Below are 20,534 nucleotides of genomic sequence, written 5' to 3'. Positions count from 1 at the left end.
AAGAGGCGAATAGGCCCGAGGGGGTAGCCCGAAGCCTAAACACCAGCCTTCACTCTCGAAGCAAAGGGATACAAAAGTCAATCAATCAAAATCACTAATTAGACTTCACGAATAGGAAAAATATCCTAAACATGAAGAGGAACAGTGAGAAAGATCGAAAAAAGGCGACCCAAGTTCACGAACCACGAATGGAGGTCACGTGAGGCCGCGAGAGGAGATCGAGACGGGCGTTATAAATCCCCTTAATTACTAGACTAAAGGGAAATAAGGAGCCCCAATCGCCTCAAATAAAAAACGTAACACTGGTACTCAACTTTGATGAAGAAAGACCTTGCGAGGATGCCATAATGATGCAAATAAGCACAAGATAAAAAGCACAACGAAAACACGTGTGACCGTAGGTGCTTGCTGAAATGGAATGCAGCTAGCGGTGATTTGTGTACTGTCCGCGAGTGGTGCATGGGTTTGTAACAGCACCTCTCTGTGGGACTTTTGACTTTGGGATCTCTATAGGATAAGGTTCCGTGTTTTTATAGTTCACCCTTTTCCATACACGACTCCATCTAATGGAGCTCGCTCTGGGGGTAGTAACTCCAGCATTTCATTTAGCTTTCTCTGGTATCTAGCAACGGAATTACCTAGAAATAAGTGCTGAATGGACTTTTTCACCGGCTGACACGGGACCCGATCCAGAAAAGACCATAAGTTCACTAACACGTTTTGTTTTTAACAAAAATATTCTGTAAAATGCAAAAATATACATGATCAAAATAACTGTAATTCAACTTGTGAACTTTAACGACAAGTAAGACTATAAAATACATTTCATCATATCAATCTTCGAGAAGGTTGTTTTTGATTGTTACTAATGTCATCTTCAGTTTGCAGTCGTAAATCTGAAGGTGGTCCGGGAATAGGAATTGCAAGTTATGACGCATCACCACGACAGACTGTTGTGGGGTTTTTCATACCACTATATTAAAGTTAAAATCATTATTGAATTCTTGTTTTCATGAAGAAATAATTATATAAAACAAACTATTGTTATATAAAAATAACAATTTTTAAAGTAAATTGTATTTTTCCTAACTATACAAACCCGAGGTCCTTTACATTAGGAGAGATACTTTCAGGCGTAGGCTGGAAACGGCCATTAAACTCTTGAACAAGGTGGTTAGGCAGTAACTACCTCCAGGTAGGCGGGGATACCCGCCTGCCTGGATGTAAACATTCCAGTTTGCCTTTCGCCCAGGTACAGATTGAGGGGTGGCATGAGGTGGGCATAAGTGTAAAGGACCTCGGGTTTGTATAGTTAGGAAAAATACAATTTACTTTAAAAATTGTTATTTGTTCCGACACAATATACAAACCCTCGGTCCTTTACATTAGGAGACTCACTTATTGGAGGGAGGAATCTGAGAAAGTCTCTCTGAACTGACTGGAGTTCACCACCTTGTCTTCCCTTCCTGGTCGTGAGGCGTGGAAGGGAAAAACTGCCTCTGACAAAAGATCGGGTTGTAAGAAACGCAGGATCAGTTGTAAGACTTCTGGGTCCTTTGCATAAAAGAGGAAACGTCAGTTCATGCAAAGTAGGCTGGGAAGAATTTGACGTCGGATGACAATAAGGCAAATACAAGCATTGGGTTGTCTCATAGTCATGGTCTCCTTCCTCCCCTTGCAAGAGGAAGGAGTGGGGTTGCTTCTATTAACCTGAACGGAAATAGAACGGAGCTCCTGTTATGCGCTTATCTGCCTCGATCGCCCGGTCCAGCTTGTAACGGCATGTCCGCTCCTGCCCGTGGGAAGAGAGCCAGGATGGGGAGAAAGAAGAGAGGCCAGTCACTCAACCTCCATTCTCTCCCATCACAGCCGCACAACATAGGCGAGATGCAATCCTGTCCCGTTAAAGGGAGCTGGATAAGCTACACAACTTATTGAGCAGCCACCACAGAACCCAAGGAAAAAGTGTCCAAGGACTTGTGTGCAACATCCCTGAGGTAGAAGGAGGTGAAGGTAGTCTGTTGGGACCACACACCCGCCTTCAGCTCCTGTGGTACCGACATATTCTTCGGAATGCGAGGGATGGACCAAGCCATCGACTTTGTGAGCTCGGGTGAAAGGTACCGGTATCGTTGTCATCAGCTGCCAAGTACCTCCTTGATCGCTTCACGAAGTCAGGAGGAAGATGTGTCTTAGACACTTCTTCCTTGGGAGAGACAGTACTGGCGAAAACGTTGACGACATCCAGGTTAGGAATGTCAAACCTTTCGAAAGTACCACAGCTCCCAATAGGACAGAGTAACGAATGATCTGGATCATCGATACAAAGTCCAAGGAGGAGGGGAACAAGAAGGACTCGAACCCGACAGTCGATGCCAATGGATTTGGAGTCCACCTACGACATCCGAGAAGGATGATCCCCACCCTGTTCTTCCATCTTCTACGCCAAAGCCAGGGTAAGATGAGAGATGGACCTAAGAGGGCATATCTCTATCCGACGACTCGTAGGGCGAGTGCAGAGCACGGACAGGAACCCTAACGAGTCGCATGCCACCCAGGAAACATTCCTGGGACAGCATGACTGAAGAAGCTTCGTCCGTAGCTAACTCTCGACTAAGGAGACGAAGGCTACTTCAGATAGAAGACTAGGTCGCAAGGGCCTACATTCTTCAAAACTGAAAGGGAGAGAAGCAGCCCTCAGCGGGAGAAGACGAGGAAGTCCAGACTTGACGAGCGACTCTGACCCGGGAAGAAGTTCCGACAACGACACCACCAGCGAAGACGGATCCAGTCCCTGGGACAGTGTTGCAGAGGACTTCAAGGGATATCCAGCTATATCCGTTGTCGCTCAGCGAGAAAGCCTGTGCTTGCAAGGAAAGCTGGAAAGTCTCCCAGTCCTGAACCCACAGGGATGTACTGCCTCAAGAACCGCTTCTGTGTAGCTGCACAGGAGGATGGGTCAAGCGGAATTCTTCTCGATGCCTCGGCAATCAGGTCGGAAGAAGGGGAAGTCTTTAAGTATTTGTCTGTAACTCGGGGTGAGCAATGTTTGTGAACCCCTAGCTAAACGGACAAATACGGAGGGAAAAAACGTTGATATCGAGTTTTCACCAAAAGACAGCATGCCTCAACAGAGCGGCCCCTGGTCTGGTATGAGGAGCGAGAAAACACTACTGACTTGTGTGCAGGAGGCAACAGAAGGACGGTAGGGATTTCTCAGTCCAGCAGTCTCTTTATGAGTCTTCGTGAAAAAGAGTGAGCAGCATGTTCTGTCCCGATCACTCAAACCCGAGGCCAGGCTTGCCTACCAATACATCCCCACCAGGGATGCATCTGGTTAATTGAGCTGTCGAGTGTGCAATAGAACAACACTCGAGTACCTTCAAATGTCGAGATAAAACAGGGGAAAAAACGATTGCCTCCTGTTTGTCGACAAAAGTCACTACTGTGGTTTTATTGTTCAATGAAACCAGTGAGTGCTGCATAAAACCCATCCTGGATTCTCGGACGGCCAAAAGGCTGCCCTGAGCCCAGGACGGTGACGGAAGGTACTAATCATCTCAGTCGCACAAATTCAAGACAAGGTCTTTACCAGTGTGCGCCTATTCCTCAACCTGTGAATCTGTGAGTAGACACACAAGATTTGAGGGAAATATGAAGGCATATTCGAAGGTTCCTATAATCAAGCATTAGCCTAACTCTTTCCTCATACCTCGAAGAGGAAAGAACGGGAAAAGGAAGCAGACTTCCATTTTCGACCATGGGGAAGCTTCTGCAAGATGACAGGGAACCGAGACAATTAGCTCTAGCCGGGCTGGCATTTCCCGAATCGGGAGCACGGGAGAGGTGGTGGGATGAGAGATCGATGGAAAGAATTGCCGAGACCTAAGGGAAATAGATACTTCTCCTGAAGGAATCCATTGCCAGGTCTCAGCAATGTTGCTGCCAGCTCCAGAGACTCGATAAGCATCATTTTGTCCAGGCATCAGCAGTTGCAATCTTCTTCTGAAGCCTAGGACTTCTTAGCTAAGGAGTTGAGGTGGGCTGGCTTGAAACCCAAGGTCGAGTTGAAATGACTAAGACCCAAAGTTCTTGGCCATTGTCCAAAGGACAAGGCAGTGCCCTGGTGGGAACCTTGATTACCAGGGTATCTGGCAAATCTCTGAAAGAGAAAGGCAGAACCAAGTAAAGGTTCGTTCCCAAGGGTCGAGCCAACTCAGGACTTACGAAACTGGAGATCCGAATTGGGACAAAGTCCTTCTTCTTAGCACCAGAATTGCCCAAAAACTGTGGTCAGCAAGACCCTCCGAGGCAAGAAGAATTCATATTCTGCCGAGGCAGGGGTGGAAGTTTGGTGTTTCGACCTGAATTAACTCCATCGAAGAAAAGAATCCATCAGGTCGAGAACGTTTCTCGAAGACAGGACTGCGGCGGTCCCTGACATTCTCGGCCCTCGGAAACTGCAAGGGTTGCAAGTGATGAAGGTTATTCATTGGGGAGCCGCGGTCCTGTCCCAGGGATCCTCGCACCGATTCAATCAGGCACAAGTTCCCGAGAACACGGGGCGATCGTAATTTGAAGAGGAAGACCCTCGCTGTTCCGATCGTGAAACCCTGTACTTCTCCCTTGGAGGAGACCTTGACAGATCCCATGAAACCCTTCTCAGCTACCTGGTTATAATACGAGAGAATCGGGGACCGATACCCAAAGCACGCCAGGCAGCCGAACTCCAAAAGAAAATTTCGTCGGAGCTCTCTCTGTCCGTCTCGCTCCTCTCGGAACAACCGAAAGGAGAAGAGAACAGGTGAGAGAAAAGAGTAGCCCTACCTGTCCTGCCAGAATGATAAGCAGGAGAGGCAGACCGTGAGCAATAATCAACCAAGGAGATTACTGCCACACGGGGAAAGAAGAGCACCTATGCCGTGGCAAAGTGCTTTCCTGGGAAGAGCAAAAATTCACTCGAGCATACGAGAACCCGAATCGGAAAAAACCGAGTAGGGCCGAGCGAGCCGAGCCGATCACGAACGCGATCCAGCTGGTCGGTATGCGGCAGACTGGGAGGCAGGCGAGATGGGGCGAGCCGAAACAAGCCAAGCCAGTCTGGCAAGCCGAGTCAAGTCGAGCCGAGCCAGTCTGGCAAGCCATGTCGAGTCGAGCCGAGCCAGTCTGGCAAGCCAAGTCGAGCCGAGCCAGAGCCAGACTCATAACTGGGCAGGCCAGACTCGTCTGCTGTGAACAATTGCTAGTTTCCCGAACTCTAAACTCCTTCGAGGCCGAAACCGAGGCCAAGGCCCCTCGAGAAGAAGGCTCATAGGGGAATTCTGTGTCTGCTATCTTGCATGCTCGAACCCTAAAGTTCGAGACACAAGAACGAAGCCCCCCGAGCAACCGAAGCAGCTGGCGGGCAGAATCGAGACACCTGGCGTCGCGGTACACCGACACCTGGGTGTCCCGGCGACCAGACACCTGGGTGTCTCGGCAACCAGACACCTGGGTGTCCCGCAACCAGACACAAGGGCGTCCCAGCAACCAGACACCTGGGTGTCTACCTGGGCGACACCCGGCAACCAGACACCTGGGTGTCTACCTTGGCGTCCCGGCAACCAGACACCTGGGTGTCTTGGCAACCAGACACCTGGGTGTCTCGGCACTTTCTCTCGTCCTATGCTCTCGTGAAGGAGAGCGCTCGTGATTCATAGAATTCGAGCTACCCACGAGACTTCCGAAAATCGGGAGCGGCTGCTTTGTTACCTAATAGATTAAAAGAGCCAAGCACAGAACCAGTCTTAGATGCAGACTTCCAAGACTGGCAACGAGGAATGGCCTCGAGAGGCCGTGCTCGCGGCCCCAAACGCAAGATCCCACAGGAAAATGCGAATCGGCCAACTTGTCTTCCGGAAGAGAGTCAGTCCCTTGGAAGTCCCGCAGGACTCCCAAAGTGAATCTCTTCCTTGCTCCTTCTGGTGTTCGAACCGAGAGGTTCGAGACACCAGGCTGGGAACCCGACCGAGCACTGGCAAACACTCGGGAGCGCTTGCGGTGCTGGCAGGAAGAGGAACCGAGACACCTGGGTGCCTCGGCCCTTTTCTCGCACTGCTCCCGAACTGGGCCCAGGAAAATCTCTCCAGACCACATCGGGATACTCGATATTCCATAGAATCTCGAGCACTCGGCGGCTCGCGTAATGACAGCGCCGAAGCAGCCCCCATCTTAGAGGCGGAACCTCTAAGACTCGGGAACGGAACGCAAACTGAGGTCTGCGCGCGCCGCGTGGCTTCCAAAACACAAAACCCACGGCTATGCTAATCGGTTCCCTAACCCAAGGTCGGGAAGAGCCAACGAGAGACCCACTGCCTCCTCGGAAGGAGGCAGTCCCTAAATGTCCAAGGGCATCAAGGGAAGAAGCAGCATCCTTCCTTCGGCCGATGAAGGTCTGTCCGATTCTCGGGACCTCCAGGACCTCGGGAGAGGAAGGGAAGACGAGCAGAAGACGAAATCGAAGATAAGATGAAGAAGAGGCGGCTACTTCCACAGGACAGCTTCCTTCATCTCCACTCCCACATCTTCTACAGGATGGTCGACCACGAAACATCGTAACCTCCAGGGTAGTCCGCAGGAACACAACGGACAACCAGGAGAAGCATGATCAGGACAGCCGATGCAGGAGCTACGGCAGCAGTTCGGAGGGCAGGAGCTACTGCAACGCCAGGAACATCACCTCAACAGGACCACTTCCTAAATCTTCACGCCGACATCTTCTACAGGATGGCGGACATCGTAACCTCTGGGGCAGCTGGCAGGAACGCACGCGAAGCGGACCGGGCACGACCGCCAGAAGCAGCAGGAATGATCAGGACAGCCGATGCAGGAGCCACGGCAAAGGTTCGGAGAGCAGGAGCTATGCAACGGCCAGGAACGTCACTTCCACAAGGCGACTTCCTTCCCTTCACGCCCACGTCTTCTACAGGATGGCAGCAGGCAGGAACACAACGGAAGTGGCCCCGGGCACGACCACTAGGAGAAGAAGCGGGCACGATCAGGACATTCGATGCAGGAGCTACGTTAGCTGTTCGGAAGGCAGGAGCTAATGCAACAGACAGAGTGTCATTGAAAGTCACCAGCATCGACAGGAGCGATCAGGCGGCTGCGGCAGGAGACCAGGAGAGCAGCCCCGAGACTGTCGTAGAGTTGACATGAGCAAAACACAGGGAACAGCAGGAGCAGATAGACCACAGATACGCAGGAAGCATTGCAACAGCATACATGAAAACCAGCAATGACAGCGATCGAACTACATCAGCGGGAACAGAGTCAGAGCGATCCCGGCGTGGTAATATGTCATCTAATCAGGTATTGTGGTCGATCCCGAAAGCAATACTGAATGAAAGTTGGGACTGCTTCATGCAAGATATTCTTGATATATGATATCCAGCCAACTACTGCTGTCTCTGCAATGCTCACTGTCAACCTGAAAGAAAAACAAATATGATTAGTAGAGGAGGCTCCTCCCGCTACAAGGGGAACAGCCCTACGCAGCGTTAGGAGTTACTCTAGACGAGGTTGCTCGCCCCCGTGTCTTCACCCGACGAGCGAGCGAAGAGGGCGAAGGAGAGAGAAGGAAGAACCTACGGGGAAGAGAAAAAGGACAGAGGGGAGGCCACCAGGGCGCGCGTGGAAGCGGAACTTATCGACGACGCCCGTAACCTCCCACTCAGCCCGCAATCTCTAAGCGCAGGCGCGAGAAACACTCAACATAAGAAGGAAGAAATTAGTGATGCCCCTTACACAACACACGGAGGGCGGAAGCCCAAGAAGGGACTAATCTTACGTCCCGATGGATGTAGGGGAAGTGATGAAAAAGCGTCCCAAACTAATCCCGAAAGTACAGGGGCGCCTCCAGTATTACGTAAAGGGCCGCTGGAGAGAAGCATTACCACTTGGCTACGCTACTCCAGTTATGCCCTTGGCCGTCAAACCCCAGACACAGGCAGGGAACGACGGCTTACACAAGGTTATCACAAATCGTGGGTTTGTATTACCAAATATCAAACACACGCAATATATAAACAAAAATACAGAAAGATCCCACCGTAAGAGCTTAACGACAGTCAGCAGAGAGAACAAAAAATACGTCAGCAACGGCTGACGGCCGAAAGCAAACTGGAATGTTTACATCCGGGCAGGCGGGTATCCCCGCCTACCTGGAGGTAGTTACTGCCTAACCACCTTGTTCAAGAGTTTAACGGCCGTTTCCAGCCTACGCCTGAAAGTATCTCTCCTAATGTAAAGGACCGAGGGTTTGTATATTGTGTCGGAACAACAAACTATCGAGTAATTTTTGCCATCAGCAGTCAAATAATCACCATCATGACAACATTCAAACTTGGTGATGTCATGACATATGTCTATATATAGAACAGAAGTAGAGGGCTGTCATCAGCTAGCAGATCTCCATGGCAACCAGCCAGCCAATCAAGTTTTAGCTGCATTCTGTCTGAGACATAAGTGCGTGTGTTTTGAATACAATACGTAGTTTTTCATAGTGTATGTATTTTACTGACTGCATGAAGAATAGAATGAATTCCTTCTTATTACTATGATTGCAACACTGTTGGTTCAGAGATTCTCCAGCAACAAAATATTTTTTTTTTTACTTCAGAAGATATTTACTAAAACAAAATTCTTCTCTTTAATCTCTCAACGATAGAATTACGCTGCATGGAAGGAACTGGCAATTTTCTTTCTCTCATGTCATTTGCCATGTAAACAAAAGTATTGTTCAGTAACTCAGCTTTTGTCTTCGTAAAGTTTACCTTTGTCATGTCTTTTCTTTCCTAAAAAACATACAAAGCATCTTACTATAGCTACCAGTCAGGCAGCAGACACGTAAAACTGTTAATGCTCAGTGATTGGCTACAATACTTCCTACCCTTCCAGACAATAGCGTTTCTTAATGTTGGTACATACTGTGTGCAAGTTAAAAAGGTTATAAGTTCAAAGTATTTCAGTTTAGTACAGTATAAATACAGAACAGTATATATAAAATAAAACTATAAATGAAAAGTTTTTTATTTACCTTTGGTAAATAAAAACGAAAACGGTACGCGACGAGCAGAGGAATGGTAGCCATCTTGAATTGTGGTTGAACATTATGTATTTTAAATCGGCTGACCCTCTTCGGTGTCCGTCTTATCTGATATCCGGATTAGCGGGGTCTGGGTTAACGAGGGTCAACTGTATTTCAAAAGCGCGATATTGAAACTCAGTAGAATATGATGAGTAAAAAAAAAAAAATTTTAAATTTACCATGCACAGGCAAAGTACTGCCAAGGATATCTCACATGCTTAAGGGAAAAGGAAAACAAAAAAAAATATTTACTGTATTCTAGAGACCTGATTAAGCACGGAGTTGCGTGTTTACTTTAGTGATCCCATGGAAACTAACAAATATAGCGAACAAATACAACGCATTCTCGGCTTAGCTGATACTTGGCTGAACGAAGCTTTGCGCAAATTTTGATGAGACAACTGAAAATTTTTAGAAGATTTCCCTCTCATCTGGGGGAATGCATGAACGGGTGTTTCCTTTTTTCTCACGGTTTGTTTACTGGAATTTAAATGGAATAGACTTTATCATGTGCATTTCATTTTATAGAATAATTTAAACAAATGCAAATACTAACCAAGATTTTTTGCTCACATGGCCTGAACAAACTTTTACGGATTTGTGAGATTTATTTGATAAGGAAGAATAATATCTTTGGACAGCAAATTCTTTTGAGAGAGAGAGAGAGAGAGAGAGAGACTATCTCCAGCGATACAAAAATTGCTGGACTGGGTCAGCCCACGTGGCTGTCAAGTGCCTAACTAGGATTTGGGGATTTTCAAGTTATCTTTATCATGTGGAAGAAGGAATAAGGGCACTATTCCTTTTATTAACTCTTCCCTGAGTGTCACTCCCTACCTTCCTAAAACATGCAGCTAACATGTGATAGCACAAAAATCTTGTGTAAAGGTTAATAACTCTCTCTTCTCTATAACTGGGATGCATGCATGTGTTCTAACATTCCTAACTCTATTTCAGCCATGATTTTGTTCATACCTAACATAACACGATACTTGCTGTGGAAATGGATCATGAGTGCTTATAGGGGAATTTACGCTAATTAAGAAGGTTCATTTCTTGTCAAACATTCAGCTCTTAGCGTGGCTATTTAGCTGATAACTGCATGTTGCAAAAGGGGTAACGACTCAATCTGCAACGTTCCAGATTGCGAGATCTCAGGCAATTTGGTCGCCAGTGTTGTAATTTTAAAGCTAGGGTCTTGCTAGATTAATGGGGGTATACTAGGATGATATGCAACTTACCTTAATTACCACAAAAATCTGGACTCTGGCCTTGAGGACAGCTAAAATTACATTACAAACAACACAATATGGCTGAAGGCCTACTTCAAGAGGGGAGTAATTAGATAAACTCTGGGATTTAACTTAATTCATTATATTTACAAAAGAAAACACATCAGAAGAATGGTGGCGTAATTCTGGGGTAATGAGGCGAGACCAAATGATGGGGAATTTCCTGGAGGGAACGTAATGCGTTGCCCGCTTCAAAGGGTGTTAAAAACGAAGTAGTGGGGGCCACTACGCACATAAGATACAGAGATCCACAGCTGAATACTCCTAATCTGCAATCGAAACACTTATGGTTACTCAACCAAATCTAGCACTGTAATGAAGGAATTGAGGAATTGCATAAAAGATGCCTAGACTGAACTCAATTCCAGTGACTCAAATATCATACGATTAAGTTACATTTCTCATTAATGCTTTGCAAATTAAACAGCACAAAATATAAAAAGCAATACAGGTCTCACTGTAGGTATATCGCAATATGAAAAGAAAAGAAATTCGTTGAAGGCGAATAAGGAACGTGGCTGACAAACAACTTTAAATCCAGGTACTTTAACTTTTTTAGGAGCTGAAGTTCTCTTCTTATGAGGAGCCAGCAAGAGGAAGGGCAAGTGAATTAAGTCACAACAAAGTTACTTTGGATACTGCCAGCCCCGTGTTGGAAATAGGCAGTTTAATGGAGCAAGGGATGGAGTTCTGTCCTCTGTGGCTACCCGAACAATTCCAAGATCAAGCATCTCTCTCCAAGGTCCTTTATAGCTTCGGGGATTACGTTTTCTCTTCTTCCTAGGTGGTGTTGTGATCACTCTGCCCACATGGAAATGCAGGCAGCATGGCTGCAATTTCAAGATGGCAGAACGCACGTTCAGCCCACCAACTGACCTGCCTCAGGCAACGATTAGCTCTGATCAGGTCGGCATCTGGAATTAAGGAATTTCCGACAGCACTTTGGACAAGAGAGAAATGAAAATGGTTTTCTCCCCAAAGGCAGTGGTGAGAGAGGTTTTAGAGGCAAATCTGCCTACAGTGAATCATACTAAATTCAATTAATAAATTGCTTTGCCCTTTTTCCTTTGGCTTACTGCATGTAAGATGGCATATGAGAGGATAGTCTTGATAATATATACACACAAATATATATATATATATATATATATATATATATATATATATATATATATATATATATATATATATATATATATATATACAGTAAACCCCTCGTATTCGTGTTCTCATGATTTGCGGACACACATTCGCGGGTTTCTCTGTGGAACATATCTAGCCATTATTCGCAGAAAATTCGCCCATTCACAGTATTTTTCACTGAGAAATATTCACTAATTACCGTATTTTCATGTAATTTTCATGAATAAATACACTTTTTGTGATAAAACTATTAAAATACTCAGGTATACGCATTTTTACAGGGTTTTTCTGTGTTTAAACTATCAAAATGGGCAGTTCTAAGTGTTTTTAAAGGGGTTTTAAGTATTCGCAGATTTTAGCTATTTGCCGGGGGTGTGTGTGGATTCCATATACTGTATATATACATATATATATATATACATATATATATATATATATATATATATATATATATATATATATATATATATATATATATATATATATATATATATATATATATATATATATTATTTAGCTTTTTCTGGAGCCTGGATGGCTCAGTCGGTTACAGCAGCAGCTTCGGACTTTGTAGAGGTCTGTGGCGCGGGTTCAAATCCGCAGCCGACTGATCAGAGAGGCAGACACTTTGGTATCCGTGTAGACATCCCGGGATTATATATGTAATCAACGGATAGGTTTGCTTAAAATGTTACAGACTAAATACACACACAAAACAAAGCCACTACAACACCTTCTAAAAACATAACAAACATCTCACACGTCTCAAACTCTGCATGCCTACCCACGCAACAACTTCTTGCTGCTGGGAAGAAAGGGCGTTGGGTCGGTATGATACATGAAACATACGCTACCGGGTCTAAGCGATGTCAGGCAGGGCAGCCGATCGAGACTACAGGTCTACCCCAAAGCCAAATCAAAAGTCCTTCAAAAGAAGGCATCATGCTTACCCATTACAAAATTGGGAAAAAAAGCATGTTAAAAGAAGAAGAAGATATATTTAGCTGTTTTTCTATCCTTCCATGGATATGTCAAAAAACTAAAGTAAAGGATATCTTTGAAACCATCTGTAAACTCAAGTGGATCCGGGCAGGGCACATTGCCAGGATGACAGACACCAGATGGACATCACAAACAACCTTCTGGATGCCCTGAGGATACACAAGAAACCAAGGGAAGACAAAAAGCCTGCTGGCGAGATGACTTAGACCAACATAAATTACAGTGGCACAGAGCAGCGGAAGACAGAAATCTGTGGAGGAACCTAGGGAAGGCCTACATCCAACAAAGGACTTTTGATGGCTGAAATGATGAATGATGATGATATGTATATATACAGTAAACCCTTGTATTCGCGGGGGATGCGTTCCAAACCCCCAACGAATAGTTAAAATCCGCAAATACTTGCTACCCCTCTAAAAATGCTTATTTGTAACTGCCTATCTTAAAAGTTCAAATACCAAGTGTATACTTAAAGTATCACCCTAATTCAAATATTAATATAATTTCAAAGTCATCTTAAACATTAGTACCCTTAAAAATATATACATACATACTTCTAAGCCTTCCAGCCAAAGCAGAGAGAGTTACCACTTTGACTTATATTCAGCAGAGAGAGAGAGAGAGAGAGAGAGAGAGAGAGAGAGAGAGAGAGAGAGAGAGAGAGAGAGAGAGAGAGAGAGAGTTTATCTTTTTAATCTCCCTGACAACAACAAAATTTGTTTGTTTTTTGTCTTCCAAAGATGTAATACCTTTACTACACATTTTTAAAACACTATGAACACACACATACAAACAGTATCTTTTCCTGAGAGAGAGAGAGAGAGAGAGAGAGAGAGAGAGAGAGAGAGAGAGAGAGAGAGAGAGAGAGAGAGAGAGAGAATAACAGCTTACATCAAAAGGTTGAAATCTTTGAGTTTCTGAGGTTAACACTCGCCTTCCCCTCTGGCGAATATGTCAAACTGTCAAGTAAATTGACATTTACCCTTCCCCCCTCCTTTCTCAAGTCAGCATAAAAAGACTGGGAATCATTATTTGTTTAAAATGTTAAAAAATTTACTTTACAAATGCATGGAAATTATTATATTATTGTTATTATTATTTAATCTTATTAATCTTAATATTTGAAAATTAGTACTTATTAGGTAAATCATTTATTTATCATACTGTACATATTACATGTCCGAAAAATTCTCTCATCTGAGAGAGAGAGAGAGAGAGAGAGAGAGAGAGAGAGAGAGAGAGAGAGAGAGAGAGAGAGAGAGAGAGAGAGAGAGAAGTATTATTTTTATTTAATGTTATTTATCTTATTAAGCTTAATACTAATATTTGAAAATTAGTACATACTGTAAATCACTATCATAAAATGTACCCTCTAAAAATGCTCATACTATCATCCTGAAATACTTATATATCGTTTTAATATAATTTCAATAGTACTTTAATATAATTTTAATATTTCAATGGTATCAATTCTGAGCATCTATCTTCGCTTTAATGAGGTCGGGTCCATCCTGAATGGAGGGGAGAAAACCAGTTTCTCTCTCTCTTTGAGTTACGTATTATTTAATCTTACAGTATTATTATTATTATTATTATTATTATTATTATTATTATTATTAATTATTAATCTTAATATTTAAAAAATAGTAAATCATTTTTTTATCATAAAAAAATGTATTTAGTCATGAAAATAACATCAAAATACACTATTTAGTGAATATTTTCCAATGAAAAAGTGCGTGAATTGCTGAATTTTTCACAAATAATTTATAGATACGTTCCACAGAAAATCCAGCGAAACGGTGAGTCCACAAATTGTAAGAACGTGAATACAGAGGGTTTACTGTATACACACACACATATATATACAGGTAGCCCTGGTTATTGGTGGCCTCAGTTATTGGTGATCTGGTTTTACGGCACTTGTTTAGCAACGACAATGACTAGATTTTCGGTATCTGTACGTGCCAGTCTCCGGTGTCGGTGCCGATCCCCACTTATCAGCCAGCGCCGATAACTGGGAATTGGTGCTATTATCAATGGTTTTTGATTATTGCCACGTCGTCAGGAACGGCACCCCTGCCTATATCCGGGGACTGCCTGTGTATATGGATATAGACACGCATACACACAACCCACCTGGAAGTGATGAAATTGGAAGGGACTATTTTAAAAAAACAATGATAGCAAGTTTGTAAATATCAATTTAGACAATGAACAGTTGTGTAGATGGCAACTAGGCATTTAGAGTCGACTGTCTTTTTTATCAAAAGAGATTCCAAATTGTTCAAGTCAAATAGTGTGTAGGGTAGACTTAGTAGAAGAGCCAATGATACTAGATGGTTTAGGAAGAATTTCCTTATCCTTGTAATTTTCTTTATCTTTACCAGGGATGACCACTTCAAAACCATCACTACTATCCTTCCTTCAGTGTTTGGCAAAGCTGGAGATGTATTTGTCCTTACTGGGTGTGCCAACCTCTCCCAGTTGACCAGTTTAATTCCTGCAATAACTTTGTCTATGGGCATACACTTTACAATATTAATTTTGTGTATATATTGTTCCTGTTACTATTTTGTTAAGTTTGCAAATACTGTATTCCTTTATGCTTATTTTGCATTTTGCTTTTTTTCTGGCAATATTGAACTTAAATCTAGTCCACAGATCTATCAATGAAATGTTAAATTTTTTATGGCAATGACCAAGTATTATATAAGAGTAAAAAGGACTTGGATGTTGCTGCCGTTCATTTTGATATCCTATTTTGCTTTGAAACTCTTGTCTGATATGAGACATTTCATAACTGTTGATTCTAGGGTTTCAGGAACCCATTTTACTCAAGCATAATGCCATTCTAAGGGCCCAGGGAATTGCTCAGCATATTATGGAGGGTTTTTCCATATCTCACAGGCCACTGTATGTGTGTGGATGGCATGAAACACAAGCAGTCATAATCTGTGGAAGACTATTAAATCTTTATTCTTTGCTAACTATAGGAACCCAGATTTGGATAACTATTTATGGCTACCTGTTTACCCATAAGGCAGCAGTTCAGGAAACTGACCCCAAGGCTTGTTTCATTTTCATTGGTGATTATAATGCTCACTATACTGAATGGTTGAGCCACAGACAATCATGGGGTTACTGCTCTAGATTTTTCCACTATTTTGGGTTGTGAGCAGTAAATAAATGAACCCACACACCAATCTGGCAACTGTCTTGACCTTGCATTCACAGATGTTACAAGGATTGTATCTTTTGGAGTAGGTTCATTGTTCCAAATGTTATCCTTTAAAGAAAGATATACTTGAAATCCAAGTAATTGGGATGGTATTCAAAGTTATCTTTTTGAGCTCAGGTGGAGAGATATTTAGAGAAATCAAAATATTTTTATAGTTTAAATGATCACCTTAACACAATTGTTGAGAGAAGAAATCCTTCTAAAATCCTCATGTTTTGTCTTAAAAGATAATCTATGGTTTAATGCTGTATGTAGACTTGCCTACCATGTAAAACAAGAAGCTTATCATTTATGAGGGAACAATCAGGCTTTTGTGATGTAATTTCAATGAGTTAAGAAGTCAAGTTTATGTTGTCTATGGTAGTTTATGTTGTCTATGGGAGAGTTGAGTGAGCTTATAATGAGGATGTGAAGGAAACCTTGCTCTTCAGTGGTGATGACCATACATGGTCTAACCGTAAGTCATCACTCTTTGGAGTTGATGGAACTGATGTATACTGCCCTAAAAAGACAGCAGAACTTTTGGCTCAAGTCTTTGCAAGCAAGCAGTGTGGTGAGTCCTTGGTGATGCCTCAGTCATGCTTTCCAGAGCCTAAGTTGTTTTCAATGGCCTTCAGGTCTACAGAAGTGAAAACTTTGCTTCTGGTGCTCGACAGTTACAGCAGCAGCATAGACCCTAACAGGATCTTCCCCATCTTATTTGCAAATACTGCAGATTTCTCTGCTCCTATGACAGTACTATTTTCAGAAGTTTACTAGGTCTTGCAAGTTTTCCTTCTGTTTGGAGGAAGGGAAACAGCTGCATTACCTAAGAGACTAAGTCCATCTTCATGCCCATCAGAATACAAGCTGGTTTCAATTACCTGTTTTATCTAAGGTTTTTAAGAAGCTGCTCTGTAAGTTTCTTTGTAGGTTTGCCACCAGCATTACATTTTGGGCTTTGTAAAGGTCTTGGTATTTGTGATGCATACCCATCAATATCTACCATCTTGCAGAGTGCTCTTGATGAGGGTGCAGAGACATGCATGTTTGGTTTAGATTTTAGTGTAGCCTTTGACCATGTGAACCATGAAGCACTTATCTACAAACTAGAATTATTGGCAATTATTAACATGTTAAATGAATTTCTAATAGGTGTGACCCAAAGAGTATGTTGAGAGTGAGTGTAGTGGCTTTACCAATGTCATATCATGTTCCATAAGACAATGTTCTGGAACCTTTGCTATTTATTATAGAGAGAAGAAATATAAAACTCTAGACATGAATGTCCAATGCTCCATCAAAAATTAATGTTATAAGAGCTTTCACAGTAAATAACAAGATGACATAAAAGTGTAATGGCCAAAAGTATGTCCCATACATTCAACAAGTCTGTCTCTACAATCTGTACAACTTAACAGTCATCGCCAAATTTTACACTTATATCACATAACAACAATTCCTAGTATTTGCAAAAGATAACTTACTTTTGCCATTCTTCCCAGCAGAATAAAGGTGCAATACTACTCTTCTTTCCAATTTCTTCATTGATTCTTCTAGTGGCAACAGATAAATAGTATTCGTCATAATCATTAAGTCCCCAAAAATCTTTTAGGACACAAACAACTGCAGCTATGGCATATAACTCAATTCCAAGCACTGAGATTCTACTGCTCCATTTAGAAGTAAACAGTTTCTTCATGAGCTCCAGTGCCATATCTCCAACATATACTGGAAAAAAAGAAAGTACTTTACAAAATGTGATACACTTGAGCTACACCTCAAAAGTTCCTTCTGATTATGGAATCCGTAGGCATGCACATATTAAACAGCAACATTTTTCAATTTTCATAAACCTAATGTTAATCACATTTCCCTTGCTGGTCCAAAAACACGACTACTTTCAAGATAAAGTAAACAGAGATTTTGGACAATACCTCTATCCTAAATTTTAAGAAGTTTACAGCCATACACAAGGTAAAATAACACTAAATACAAAATTAAAATCATTAAAAAGGGATTTTGACAACGGAAAAATCTATTTCGGGGAGAAGACCTGTGTCACCCAGTGAAATGGTTCCAATAGCACACATTTCTAGGTATAAATATTGCTACATATACCAGAGAAAAAGCTATCCATAATGCCAGGGTTACTACCCCTGGATCGATCACCACAATGGTGTCAGTATGCACTAAGGGGTGAGTGGTAGCCACTATCACAGATGCTTTGCCCAACAGATCTCTCCATTCTCAAAGCCCCCAACATGAGAGAGCCGTTCTACCCACTACCTTCCGCTTGCTGCCACCTACCACTCGCGCCCGCCATCTTCATCCCAAAATTAGCACCCTCCAAGCTTGGTATGCTATCTGGGTGGGAAAGGAAGTATAGGGATGGGTCACTGGGTGACACAGGTCTTCCCCCAGAAATAGATTTTTCCGTTGTCAAAATCCCTTTTCTGGGCTCGACCTGTGTCACCCAGTGAAATAGTAACAGAGAATCAGCCATACAATAGCTTGGTGGTACCATCTAAAAGATTACCTTAATGGAGCTAAATAAAACTAAGAGAACAATACTGAGTTTTAATAACCCCAAATTATAAAGTTCAAAATATAATTAAAAAACTATAAGGCACATAGTCTAGAAATACCAAATAACCACCACCAAGATACTTAATGCTAAACAGATTATGTCTTAAAAACAGGATATCAATGTTACAGGCAGGAGTCAGGCTGTGAAGCAGACCTGACTTAAAAGGCTAGAAAGCAGGGCAAGCAAGCGAGGCAGGTAGGTGAGAGAATATACCAATAGGTAATTTAATCAAGAATTACATTACAATAAGGATAAACAAGAGTTATATATACTAGTCTTGAGCTAGACCAGGAGGAACAATACTTCCTGCAGCTACAGTGGAATATTTAAGAGCCTCTAGGGACTTGAGATAGTGGCATTTAAATACTGTTGGTGATACTTTTTTCAAAATTCATAGAAAATAATTAGGTATACTTTTTAAGGTCATCAAAATTCATATTTTGGCCTTTAAGGAAATCCATTAGGGCCTGAAGTTCTTTTGAAGTTCTATTTAAATAAGCTTTTAAAGTGTTAACTGGACATAAAGATATGTGGAAGGGGAATAATCTTTAATTTTGTGGATCCTCATTCTTTGCTAGAAATTGAGATCCGGAGACAACAGAAACCGAGAGGAAATCAACATGATTCGGTTCTCTAGAGAGCAGAGTTCAGAAATTCTTGAACTAAAAATAACGTCTAAAGACTCGGGTATGTACATAATTCGTTATCAGTGTCTGATGCCAATTTAAGTCCGTCATTTAAGAACCTGGAAAATGGACGGATTGCTGGTCTAAGACAAGCACATGCTTTAAAATATGAGTCTGTAAGGTTAATATTAAAGCCATGTAAAAATATTTTTCTTAAAGCAGATTTTGTTGTAGTAATAGTACTAGTGGCCAGTCCTTTCTCAAATAATGATCTAAAGAAAGTGATTGCTAGATTCGTGGTCATTTTCTGAGCTTCAGATTCCCTTAGAAATAATGCTAACTTTTTAACTGCTGAATCATATTGTCTAAGTGTAGATTCCCTCTTATCTGATTCTATGAACAGTGTATTGAGAGGGTCAATGTTAGCATCTTTCTGAGCTGCAAACTTCATGAAGTCCATAAAGCTAGGGCACTCAGAATTCCTGAGGAAGCTGACACAGTCCGAGTTTGCACTACTTGTGTCAATCTTGGATTGGGGATCTGTTTGTGCCGGAGCTTCAACTCCAGTAGAAGAGGAAACCAATTGCTCTTCGGCCAATTGGGTGCCACAAGTGCTACTTGACCTTTGAATGATCTGAGTTTGTGTAAAACTTTCATCAATAGATTTATTGGTGGAAACAGATAGATCCTTTGCCATCTGTTCCAGTCGACTGACATCGCATCTGTGGAATGAGCTAGAGGGTCTAGATTGGGAGCAACGTAACACGGAAGCTTGTGGTTGCTCTCTGTGGCAAACAGGTCTATCTGGAGACCCGGTACCTGAAGACAAATCCACTCGAACGATGTCTTGCCCAAGGACCATTCCGACTCCAGCGGAGTTGTCCTGGATAGTGAATCTGCAATGACATTTCGAACACCTGCCAGGTGGGTAGCTGACAGGTGCCAAAGATGTTTCCTTGCCAGAGAGAAAATTGCAATCATTACATGATTGATATGGCTCGACTTGGAGCCCCCTCTGTTTAGGCAATGTACAACTACTGCACTGTCCAGCACCAGTCTGATGTGAATCTGTCTGGCTGGACGTAGTTTCTTTAATGTTAGAAATACTGCCATTGCCTCTAGAATGTTGATATGGAACTGGCGGAATACTGTCGACCATGTTCCTTGAATTTTCTTGTGTTGGGAGTATCCTCCCCATCCGCTTAGGGAAGCATCCATATGGATCACTAGCGATGGAGGGGGAAATTGAAGAGGCACTGACCTTGCCAAACAATTGACTGTCGACCATGGTCGAAGCCACTTCCTCAATATCGGCGGAATTAGAGACAGCTTGTCTCTGTTTCTGCTGTTGGCTCGTTTCTGCCAAACCCTGTTTATATCCTTCAGTCTGGCTTTTAGTAACAAGTCTGTTACTGAAGCGAACTGAAGAGAGCCTAGAACTCTTTCCTGGGTACGACGAGAGGCTCTTTTGTTCTTGAGGAACTGCCTGGTAGCTTTGGCTATTTCCCTCCTTTTGGCTGGCGGAAGTGACAGT

General features: G+C 42.8%; 1 protein-coding gene across 1 annotated transcript in view; it reads right to left on the bottom strand.

The window, feature by feature from the left end:
* TAF1B (TATA box-binding protein-associated factor RNA polymerase I subunit B) overlaps positions 1–20,534 on the bottom strand; it is a 371,762-nt gene that overhangs the window by 122,330 nt on the left and 228,898 nt on the right. Inside the window, exon 6 of the mRNA XM_067110128.1 lies at positions 17,272–17,515. Within this exon, the coding sequence (XP_066966229.1) occupies positions 17,272–17,515 (244 nt within the window). The remainder of the gene's footprint in view (positions 1–17,271; positions 17,516–20,534) is intronic.

Source organism: Macrobrachium rosenbergii, chromosome 10, assembly GCF_040412425.1.
Source record: "Macrobrachium rosenbergii isolate ZJJX-2024 chromosome 10, ASM4041242v1, whole genome shotgun sequence".
NCBI classification, from domain to species: domain Eukaryota; kingdom Metazoa; phylum Arthropoda; class Malacostraca; order Decapoda; family Palaemonidae; genus Macrobrachium; species Macrobrachium rosenbergii.
Note: the sequence above shows the minus strand (reverse complement) of the source record. Positions and strands in the feature narration are given on the sequence as shown.